Below are 12290 nucleotides of genomic sequence, written 5' to 3'. Positions count from 1 at the left end.
ATTATTTGAATTTATAAATTTTGAATGTAAATTAATTTTGAAAATAATTAACGTCTTTTAAAATAATTTATAATATGTAATTTCATAAAAAATTTTAATAATTTTCAAGATTGTTTTTGTACATAAATAAGTAAGATAAATTAAATTAATAAAATGTTTCATTCGAACTTTTATTGGTGTATTTAAATTTATATGTTTTTGCTAATAAACTGTCATTTTAATTTACTTTTGTGGTGGCAATGCAACGTAAACTCGAATCGAAATATACAAATAACTTGAACGAGCCATCATGAAAGGGTATCCTATCTAGTTTTCCAACGTTTATGACATATTTGAAAAGTAGCTACTTTCACTTACTATTATATTATTATAGTGTATATGATCGAAAGGTAAATGTTGGAGATGAGAATATATTTATTTAATATTAATCTCTTTCTATTGTGTTTGTTCCCTCATTGTTGATATATTTTTATTACATATATGTTTACAGGTATACTAGTATGAAAATGAATAATCAATTTTGTTATCATTTTTACACCTTCAAATAACCAGTTTGCAATTTTGATGTAATATATTGGAATTAGTTAATGTGAAATAATTAATAAATATTAATAATAATACTACAGACATATAGTATCATAATGTACGTATATTATATACAATATCATATACAAGTATTATATTATTGGTATTCAGGTTAATATTTATAGATATCTACATCCTAATTAATTTGAATTTTGGATTTGTCAATTATAGTAGAATATAAAATGACTCCAGTACCACTAGAGGGTCATCAAACGCCTGTAACTAACAATATCCCACAGGAAGGAAATCGTGGTGGTTCTATTTCTCTTGGCATGCTCATTGATTTCATCATACAACGTACTTACCATGAACTCACAGTTTTAGCCGAATTGTAAGAAAATTTGCATATACTTTTATATTGCATAAAGTAGAGATTCAGTGTATATGAAAATCAATATATTTCGAACATAATTCAATGTAAATTAATGGAAGTAATATACATAATATATATGATACATGAATATTTAACAATAAGAGTTAAATAAGTATAGTTAGATAAATAGTCAATCATTTAGCTAGTAGTTAAATAGTCTGGTAAGAGAAGCATATAAATATCTGTATCAGAAGGATGTATGGTTGAGAGTACAGGACAAGTAAGAATAACAATTACAAACCAAGTCTCTTTTCATGGCTGGGAGACTGAAAAGTGAACTATTCTTCTTCTTCTTCTTCTTCTTCTTCTTCTTCTTACTATTTTTATTATTATTATTATTATTATTATTAATATTATTATTATTATTATTATTATTATTATTATTATTATTATTATACATAAATATTCTTTTTAACCAAAATGTAATATGTCTTTACAGATTACCTCGGAAAACTGATATGGAACGTAAAATAGAAATTTATAACTTTTCAGCTAGAACTAGACAGCTATATGTACGATTATTAGCATTGGTTAAATGGGCTAACAGTGCTTCCAAAGTTGATAAATCTGCGGTATACTAAAAATTAATATTTTGTTTATTCATTGCAACGTTTTAAGCCTCTGATGTAGTTAATTTATTGTTGTTCAATGATTATTGGACTAAAAAGGAATTTTTTTAACAGCATATAATGGCCTTTTTGGATAAGCAGTCACTGCTTTTTGTTGATACAGCTGATATGCTAGCAAGAATGGCTCGTGAGACATTAGTACATGCAAGATTACCTAATTTCCATATTCCGGCCGCAGTGGAAGTTCTTACAACTGGAACATATAGTCGTCTACCAGCATGCATAAGAGTATTTTTAATTTATTAATACTTATAATTATACTCAGTGTACTTAGATTTAGTAGTAGATTTAGATTAGTATAATTGTTTCAGTTTCAAACTTTACTTAAATAGGCACGTATTCTTTCAATAGGAAAGAATTGTCCCTCCAGATCCAATTACACCAACAGAGAAAAGAACTACCCTGCAGAGATTGAATCAAGTCATTCAACATAGATTAGTTACTGGAAATCTGCTTCCACAAATGCGCAATTTAAAGATTGAGGCAGGAAGAGTAACATTTCTTGTGGAGCAAGAATTTTCAGTATCACTTACAGTAATGGGAGATGGTCCAACAGTACCTTGGAGATTATTAGAATTGGAAATCTTAGTTTCAGACAGAGAAACAGGAGATGGAAAAGCTTTGGTGCATCCATTGCAAACTCGTTACGTACATCAAGTATTATCTTTTTTAACAAATCATTATATTATTTACTTTATTTTTTAATTATTCAATATTCAAGTAAATAATTTTAATTGCAAGGTGGTTCAGTCAAGATTGGCAGAGAGTTCAAATCCATTATCTGAAGTTTATCATATTTTGCACTATTTCTGTCAATCACTACAGCTAGAAGTACTTTACTCTCAAACATTACGATTAATACGAGATAGATTGGATGATCATATTCACGTGGATGAATATACACCAGGAAAATGTCTTTCTGTCTCTTACTGGAGAGAACTGACTAGTAAAGATCCTCGATCAGAGCTGGGATATAAATTAACAGTTCAGGTTGACCAACATGATCCTGCAAGGCCTCTCGCAATAGTACATGTTCCATCCTTAGGTAGCAAAGAAAGTGAAATAGCAGACAGAGCAATTAGATCAGATCAATTATCAATGGAATGTTTGTTAGTGCATACAATATATGTACGTACCAGAAGTAGATTATTAGATTTGAAGCAAGAACTGCAAACAATGTTGAAAGATGTTGAATGTACTTTAGCCGGTTCACCTGCTATTCTTTCTGTTCCAATTTTGCAACCTTGTTTAAGAGCAGAACATTTATTAGTTACTGTTGATACACATACTGGAATGTTGCAATGTCATGTGCCTCAATATGAAGTTCCTTTGATTCCTGAATTAACTGCTGCATTAAATGGTGATCATTCTCGTCTTCCGACGTTAATATCAGAACTAAGGTAATATTGTTTTAATTTTCGTTTCATTATATTTTTTCCCCCTTCTCTTTGTCTGCTTTTTAATACATTTTATTCTATTTCATATCACAGATTTTGGATAACACAACGACGATGCGAAAAAACACTTCAGCATCTCCCAGCAACATCTCATGAACGTTTGCCAGTACTTCTTCATCCTGATCATCCGATGTCAAAGATTAGTAGACATCGTATGTTTGTTCAACTTCATCGACATCCTACAGTAATTTTAATAGTGGCATTTAAGGAAAAGGAAACTTCACCATGTGAGATTGAATGCTCGTTTTACCTTGCTGTAGTAAAGCATAGTTCCATAGAAGACGATCCTCATGATGATAGCATTGAGACAGAAATTCCGAAAATGTATCTGAAAGTTCAAAGCTTAATTGAGTTTGATACATTCGTCATAACCCATGGTCCTTTCACCAGTGTTGATAATGGTCAGTATTTTAATTTGTGATGCACTAATATAGTAATGCTATTAAATTTTCATTTCATAGAAGAACAAATAAACAGTTATATTTAATATATCACAGAAACTTCTGAAACAAATAGCCTTAAACGAAGAAGTACAGGAGCCAGTGGAAGATCTGATGCCAGTACTACATTACAGAACAGAAGATCCAAACAACCTGCATATTTTATCCCGGAGTTAGCACATGTGGTTGCACTTTGTGATGAAAGGATACCATTTGTAACATTAGCACAAGAATTAACTAGGAGAGATATAGCTCATCAAGGACTTCAAGTAGAAGCAAATGCTACTGCATTAGTTTTAAAACTGGTTCAGTTACCTGCCCCTTTTGCAGGTGTAAGTACTAGCTGTGCTTGGTACGCTCTTCTTAAAAGATTGCTCAGTGTTTCAATCAGAGTTCAAGGCAAAGGTATGGCTAAAACATGGATGGCTGAGTTTGTATTCTATGGTAGCCCTTTATCCAGCAGCCATCCGAAAGAACAAGGTAATATATTGTTCAATACTTTAAAGAAATATCATATATATTATAATACATTTAAATAATCTATATGTAACCTGTTTAATTTGTATTAGGATTACGAAGACCAGTATATTTTCAATATGAAATGGGTACAGCAGATACGGTTTCGCGAACAGTAGATGCGTTACTCAATGATTGGGCTCAAATCGTATATCTTTATTCTATTGTACATGGTTTAGCAGAATATTTTAAAATGGGTATAGCTTGTAATTTTATTAGAAAATAATATTGAGTTGCAAGTTGTATGTAATTAAAACCATTAACTTTTGCGCTTTTTATGTTACAGAAAAATATAATCTACGCAATATGGTTAGTATAAAATCATATAACTATAGTAAGTTAGTTCTTACTTATGGTCCTAACCGTGGAGCTACTGTTACTGTGCAATGGAGTACCAATGATAAAGCATTTAAATTGATTTTTGGAAAAAGTAAATATTACCTTTTATCTTATATCAATTATACACGATGTTCATTTTAGTGATCCATATATCTTTTACCTTTTTGTGATAATATAAGTAATATAAGAAATATATAAATTATTGTTAAGAGTCATCTGTATTGAGAGGCAATGCAACAGCAAATATTTTGAGAGCATTCTTTATAATATCGTTGAAAACGGCCAAATTAATTCAATGAATACCATAGTGTACCATTTTTATTCATAATAATATTAGATTTGTAATAAGGAAGTTAGTACTAGAACGTTTTTAGCGCATGTAAGACATTTGAAATGGATTCTTAATTTATTAATATATCTTAACCTTTATTGGTATAAACTTCTTTCGGTATATTATGAATTTTTAACATATTTTATGTGCTCTGCTTTTTATCTTTCTATATTTAAAAATCTTTTATTTCATCCTTACATATCTGTAGATACATATACATAATTACCTATAATAGTACAAAAAACAGCGATACATCATGGTACACATTGAATCGTATTATTATCTTCCATGACAACATAAGAAAAATTAGTTTTACCTAAAATATTGTGTCACTTTGAGTTCACTATAATGATTACCATGTAATGATTTATCATTACTATGAAACATAAGAAATACAGGAATTCTCAATGCTGTTGAAACATTGTCAGAGTTTCTTGTATTAGTTGTGTACGCTTAATATAGATAAATCGTCATTAATCATTTTTGTTATTACATGAACATCCTATGTATTCTTTATTAATTTAATGTATTTTTACTAATTTAAAGCTTTCATTAATGTATAGGTCCAACTAGCACTACTACTAATGCTCATTCAATTATGAAGGAACAACTTGAAGCTCATTTGAATACGCATAGAAATTTGGCCCAACTTATACACATTCTGCATGAAACACTTCAACCCCTTACATCGATTAGTAAATTGCCTACGATTCCACAACTTTGTGTTTATAATTCGGTATGATTTTAATATTACTTATTTTTCTTAAAATTTGTTTTATTTCATTTTTGTTTGTTAGATATTGTATATTTTGTTATTATTGTCCATAAGTTGTATTGTACCTTTTATAGAGACCTCAAGTGCCAGTACAAACTTTCACTATCATGCCACAATGTGTAACTCTAGTCAGAATTGCGTATCAGGGTATGTATTGTTTAGAACTTCGTCTACGAGGAAGTGGTTTAGTAAGTTTACGAGATGGAGCATACAGCCGTTTTGATAGAAGTTACGTTGTAGATGAGTTCACTCCTACACAAGGTCTTAAGGTAATAGTATTAATAGTATTAGATTTAATATTAATCATTTATGATAAAATATTAATAATATTAGAATATGTATTAGAATAATAGTAGAATTCTATTTGATATCTCACTCCGAAGAAGTTATTCTTTATAAAAATATACTTCACAGCTTAAAATGCATAATATGTAATTTTATGTAATTTAGTTTTCTATTAATTACTTATTTTTGCTAATTGTATAGGCCTTCTTATCCAAATATGTGGATGAAAGTGCAGTTTCCCGCAGAAGATCTCAGTCAGAGGATGACAATCCTCCTTCTCCTGTAACAATGGATAGCGATGGCGGTAGTGGGAGTGGAAATGTAGGTTTTTTAAGCCATCATAGAAGTGGACCCCAATCACCTGCACAACAAAGAGATGGATTAAGATTTCATCCACCTTTGACTCCGCCTTCTGGTAGTAACCCTCATACTCCAGCTAGTCCACATACTGCTAATATATCGCAGGTAGCTTTTGTATTCATTTCAATACTGTATAAATGGTACAAGATATTTTCTCTTTACTTTCAATTTCCTTCAGACGAGTCAACATCAAAGTTTTGGAAGTAGTCCAGCTACTTCCTTCAATTTGGCTTCACCACCATCACTACCACCAAATACTCCCAATATGCTACCACATCCTTCGCCAGGTTCTGGATTAGTTGCTAATAGTCCTTTAAACCCGATGCATGTTCCTAGTCCAGCTGGATTAATGCCAACATCTTCACCAGGACCATGTAGTAATGTTCAAGTGGGACATTCTCCAGCAGGATCCTTTATGCAAACTGGTAAGAAATAATTTTTAATTGAGAATGTAAATACTACAATATGTATCGTTTCAAAGTCATATCACTTAAACAGTTATTAGCAGTATTAGTATTAGTATTAGTATTAGTATTAGTATTAGTATTTATTGCATCATCCATACATTATTCAATGTTTTCGGATATGATACATTGTATCATTTGAACTATATATATATATATATATATATATATATATATATATATATATATATATATATATATATATATATATATATATATATATATATATATATATATATATATATATATATATATATATATATATATATATATATATATTAATATAGTATATATAATATAGTATATATATATTATATACATAGTTCATTATATATATATATATTATATACATAGTTCATTATATATATATATATTATATGTAGTGTATATATATATATATATATATATATATATATATATACTACAAACACACACGCACACACGCACACAAAATTTATTTAGCATTCCGTCTTGTTCTCTCTCTCTCTCTCTCTCTGTGCGCGCGCGCGCGTGTGTGCGTATTATATTAAGTGTATTATTTTTTCCATGTCACTTTTAATAGTGTTTATTATTAGAAACTTCTAGATTATGAAATAACATTATAAACAATCTTTCTCAGTAAAACTTTGCTTTTATCATACAATTAAAAATGACATTTGTTAATAATTTATATTTATTTAAAAGAAAAGTAGTAATCCAGTAGTATGAATTATGTTTCTCTCATCTTCCTATTGCTTATAATTTTCATTTATAAGTCATACAAATTAATAGTTGAATAATTTCTTTTTATTTATATTATAGAAATAAGTAAATGTTTTGTAAAATGTTGCACTAAATGTTGCGCCTAAATATTAAACACAACGACAACATCACTAATTTCAATTAAATGACATAAGTGCATAACATTTTTGTAATAAATTCTATTAGAATTAGAAACATAATATAGTGAGATTTTATGGTTATTTACTTAGGACATATAGATGGAAGCCCATTTCCATCTTCACAGAGCATGACTTCTCCAGCAGCCTCTAATTGGCCAGGATCACCTAGTGTACCTAGACCATCTCCAGCACGTCCTACACAGAGTCCAGGACATGCAGCACTGCATAGTCCACAAGCTTCTGATCATAAAACTGGTACCCATATCTCAAGGGTACTTCCACAGCGTTCATGGGCAGGTGCTGTACCTACGCTTCTAACTCATGAAGCTTTGGAATTACTTTGTTGCCCTTCCCCACATCCCTCTGGACTTCCTGGTCCCGATCTTTCACCGCTTGAAAGATTTTTAGGGTGCATTTATATGCGCAGACAATTTCAACGGTTCATACAAACTGATGACTGTGTAAGAGTATTTTTTAATAAGAATATTTTATCTAGTTATGTATATTATATTTTAAAAGAACAACACAATTTATAAAAGTTATATATTAAATTATTTATAGTTAACTGCAGTAAATAGTACAGAGCCAGGAGTTGTACACTTTAAGGTAGAGAGTTTACAATGTCGAGTTGGTTTAAATCCACAACATTTACAGTCTCTTCATATAAAGGTGCAACCACTTCCGGAACATAAAGATCAATGGTCATTGGAAGAGTTACAAGTAATTGTCATAATTCAATTCATAATTCAAATTTTCTTTCTTTTTTTAATATCTTTTTCGCTTATATTTTTAAAACTATTTTTATATATTCCCTCTTCTTTTGCAGATTATAGAAAAATTTTTTGATACAAGAGCAGCAGCACCACCATATAAACCAAATACACTTTCTGGCTTTGGTAGAATGTTAAATGTCCCATTCAATGTGTTAAAAGATTTTGTACAAATAATGAAATTGGAATTAGTACCTGGATTAGCACAGCAACAACTTAAGTGGAATGTACAATGGTGTTTAAGGATTCCTCCTTCTGGAACTCCAATTGTACCAACTGGCATGGCTGCTGTACTAGTTTGCAGAAATAAAATCCTTTTCTTTGTATGTATACATACATAGATGTTTATTAAAATACTATTATCATATTAAAATGACAATATTCTCAATAATCTATATTAATTTGTTATAATAAAAGTTATATTAACGTTTGATCCGTCTGTGTTACAGTTACAAATAACAAGGATTGGATTACCGTATCAAGGAGAAACACCGTCATTGGTTTTACCGCTAGTTTATGATGTTAGTACAAATTTGACACAATTAGCAGAGAAAAGGGATCCAAGTCCAGCTTCTGCAATGGCAGCTGCATCTTTACAGTTAAAAAGATTTGCTGAATATGGTGCAAATCAATCTGAGTGTTCTCTCTTTCCTGCAGTTAGAGATTTATTAGCTAATTTGACTCTTCCTTCAGAGCCTCCTGTTATGTCTCAGGTAAATAGATAAATCTTTTAATTTTCAAAGTATTAAACCAGGATTTAATCAAGCCTGCAATTGGTTCATGAACGTTTACGAATGCTTTTAAGGAGAGTTACTGTTTCGAGTGAAATTCATTGACTGCATGCGTTAAATGGGGACTAGAGATCGCCGTTTTCCATTTACAGATCGATGAAAGCCTAAAAATAGCATATCTTTGGTAGGGACACTTAGTACATATTCGTAACAAATTTTTGCTTTTCTTTAGAAAAAGAGCTAGCTTCTGTTAGCACTTCTATATAAAATCTATCTACTAATTATGTACTATTATATATACTACCTTGTTCTGTTGTATTCTGTAATCATATTGAGTAATTTATTCAGTCATTGTATTATATGTGTCACTTTTCAATGAGATTTTATTTGTTTCTAAAATTATTAATGTATTTAATTTATACCAATTTATTAAAAATTTCACTTGTCCAATAGTCCTTTTAGAAGCAACTGCCTTTTATCTTTAACAAAGAACAACATGTAGAGGTACGATTATCAGATTATATGTCGGTAAATATAAACTTAAGCAATTATAAACATAAGGAAAAGTCAAGCTTACATTTAACTAAAAATGCATACATTATACTTCTATATGTTAATTTCAAGATGAATGCTTTGAAAAGGAAGAAAATTATGAATAAGCTAAAATTAAATAAAGATTTTTTTAAAGGCTGTGATACGAATAAAATTATAAAGATTTGCTGCACAATTTGTAGTAAGCCTATCAACTGTTATTCATTGTATTACAGAATCGAATATTACAACATTTTTTGTGAAATAAGAATAATCTTTCCCTACATAAAATTGCAATTTAAAAGAGACATGTATATGATCAGAGAAAACGATTTGCGCATTGATTACATTAACCTGAGCATGAACCTTTTAATTACCAGCAGAAAACAAAAGTCTTTCATAAAATATTATAATTGCTATGTCGCATATATTAAATCTATTATACTTTACCTAACTGAAAAATTAGAAAATTAGAATGTACGTGTAAAATTTACGTTAAAATTGAATTACTGTTAAAAACTTTTGTTTAAATATATTTTATAATACTTGTTTATATTATACTATACCAATATATTAATTATTTACTTATTATAAAATAATTGGTAATAATCTAATAGTAGAGATATTACTAATAATAATAATGATAATGATATCTTTTATTTAATAACTGTTCATGTGTTTGAAAAATAAAATATGCATAAACAAACACTGCTGCCTATAGATAGTTGCATCGCCAGCTGGTGGACAGGTAACACCAACACAGCAGATTCAAAGTCCTGCAATGCAATTGCATTCTCCTATGGCTGGAAATCAAGGTCCTCCACAAGCACCATATGGAATTCAAGGTATGCCCCCCATGGGCATAATGGGTGGACCACCTCAATAGGACATGCTTTACTCTCCTAACCCCCTAAGTTTACCGAATCAGTCATCATGGATCAACTGAATCGTATTGTTGTAATGTCCGTTTTAAGAATGTGCATAAGTCTTCTTTTTCGTTTGTCAATACAACGGACTAAAGCGGGGAATTGTAGGAGAGTTGTTTCATCAAAGAAGCCTTCTTTTATAAAAACTCATACTACGAAAAAGCAAACTATACGAAGGAACATCATTAGTATTGAACTTAAGGGTAGACGGACCAAATTTCACTTGAGAATTACTTATTAAATCAATGGGAAATTATTTTCAATAAATTCTATTTATTTTTTAATAATCTTGCATCTTTACATAATTATGCATTGTTATCAATTATCAGAACACCAGTTATAAGAAAAATGGTATAGTAAACTCTTTTCATAGTACAAACTTTATTATATTGAGGGATATATTATGAAAATAATTAAACACTTTGTAATATTTTGTATTCTTTATAAAGAAAAGTCAAATATCAAGTTCTTTTCGTATTTATCGTTAGACGATTACATCAAATTCTTAAATTTAGCAGGTTATAGATAAAGCTGGCCACTAAAAGCATTCTTTTTACTATAAAACAGTGACTGTGATACTAGTTCAAATATAGAATAAATGAACTTTACGATTAGATTATGGAATAATAATGTAAGATCATCTATGTAATAAATGATAGTTCTTATATGTAATTTAAATATAAATTATCTTAATATGTTTATAATTATACATTATCTTTATTATGTAGGCATCATTGATGATAATATTACCATAAACAGATATCTGGTGCTGTTAAAAATGTATAAATTTTGATAGTACCACGATGTTTCTAATAATAACAACGTTTTTAGTCGTATTTGTTTCATAGATGACAAAATTTTTAAGATCTTTTAATCGAATAAAATATTTATTTATTCCCATTTATGTTAAAAAGATCGAATAATTTATAATAATATATTATTTTTATTATGATTCTTGTAATACGAAAATTTGGTTCATAAGGAAGTTTCTTGAAATATCTTTATAAAATAATTTATATTTGGAAACTAGAATTTGAACAGTTGCTTTCTATACGTACTTGGATGTACTATGTGTATAAATTATACTAATCCTCGAGAATAAAATAACTGACCAATTACTTAATCATATATGTGCAGAATTGTATATTAATTATTAATATGTATTAATAAGGAAATAATATATTACTATGAATTATTGGATTTATCTCTCATATTTGCAATTTTTTAACATCTTCATGAAATTTTACAACAATAATCGTAAGGTAATTTTTTTCTACAATTACACTGCTGTTTGTTTAATAATAAAACAATTCGTTTTTTCTTTATGATTAATATTTTGGTGAACGATTGTAAGAAGAAATATGCTTCTCCATACAATTGAGAGGAGTTAAGAAAAAATTTTCAAGTTTAAAAAGAATACAAAATCTTTATCATGATTCTTGTACAGTATAAAACAATGTAAAATATACATTATAAAATATTACAAATTTTTATTATACATTTTAGTTTCTCTTATAAACAGAGCGATTATAATATGTATCATTTATACATATTGATGTACTATAGTAAATATAACTTAATAAAATAATGTAGTATAATATTCTGTGTTAATTGTTAAAAATATATATATATATTTCTTTTTATTATATGTATATATATATATATTTCTCTCTCTCCCTCCCTCCCTCCCTCCCTCCCTCCCTCTCTCTCCTCTCTCTCTCTCTCTCTCTCTCTCTCTCTCCTCTCTCTCTCTCTCTCTCTCTCTCTCTCTCTCTCTCTCTCTCTCTCTCTCTCTCTCTCTCTCTCCCTCCCTCTCCCCCTCTCTCACGCATGCGCTCACACACACACACACACACACACACACACACACACACACACACACACACACACACACACA

At 29.3% G+C, this 12290-nt stretch overlaps 1 protein-coding gene across 2 annotated transcripts; it reads left to right on the top strand.

Moving 5' to 3' along the window:
- Window positions 1-242: 242 nt before the first annotated feature.
- On the top strand, window positions 243-11993 carry LOC126874960 (mediator of RNA polymerase II transcription subunit 14). Of its 2 annotated transcripts, XM_050637499.1 has the most exons (20): window positions 243-389; window positions 491-643; window positions 757-916; window positions 1398-1530; window positions 1642-1815; window positions 1939-2244; window positions 2329-2987; window positions 3078-3445; window positions 3542-3964; window positions 4054-4197; window positions 4287-4430; window positions 5234-5406; window positions 5520-5714; window positions 5932-6195; window positions 6269-6515; window positions 7526-7896; window positions 7997-8155; window positions 8262-8528; window positions 8655-8918; window positions 10189-11993. In XM_050637499.1, exons 3-20 carry the CDS (start codon window positions 768-770, stop codon window positions 10351-10353), a joined length of 4605 nt encoding a protein of 1534 aa, XP_050493456.1. In that variant the 5' UTR covers window positions 243-389; window positions 491-643; window positions 757-767; the 3' UTR covers window positions 10354-11993. The 2 variants fall into 2 exon arrangements, with proteins under 2 accessions (XP_050493456.1, XP_050493457.1); XM_050637500.1 differs by lacking the exons at window positions 243-389; window positions 491-643; window positions 757-916; window positions 1398-1530 and having other exon boundaries at window positions 1668-1815; window positions 1920-2244.
- Window positions 11994-12290: the final 297 nt, after the last annotated feature.

The sequence above is a fragment of the Bombus huntii genome, chromosome 17 (assembly GCF_024542735.1).
Source record: "Bombus huntii isolate Logan2020A chromosome 17, iyBomHunt1.1, whole genome shotgun sequence".
Classification (NCBI taxonomy): domain Eukaryota; kingdom Metazoa; phylum Arthropoda; class Insecta; order Hymenoptera; family Apidae; genus Bombus; species Bombus huntii.
This window is presented reverse-complemented; position numbering and strand designations above follow the sequence as displayed.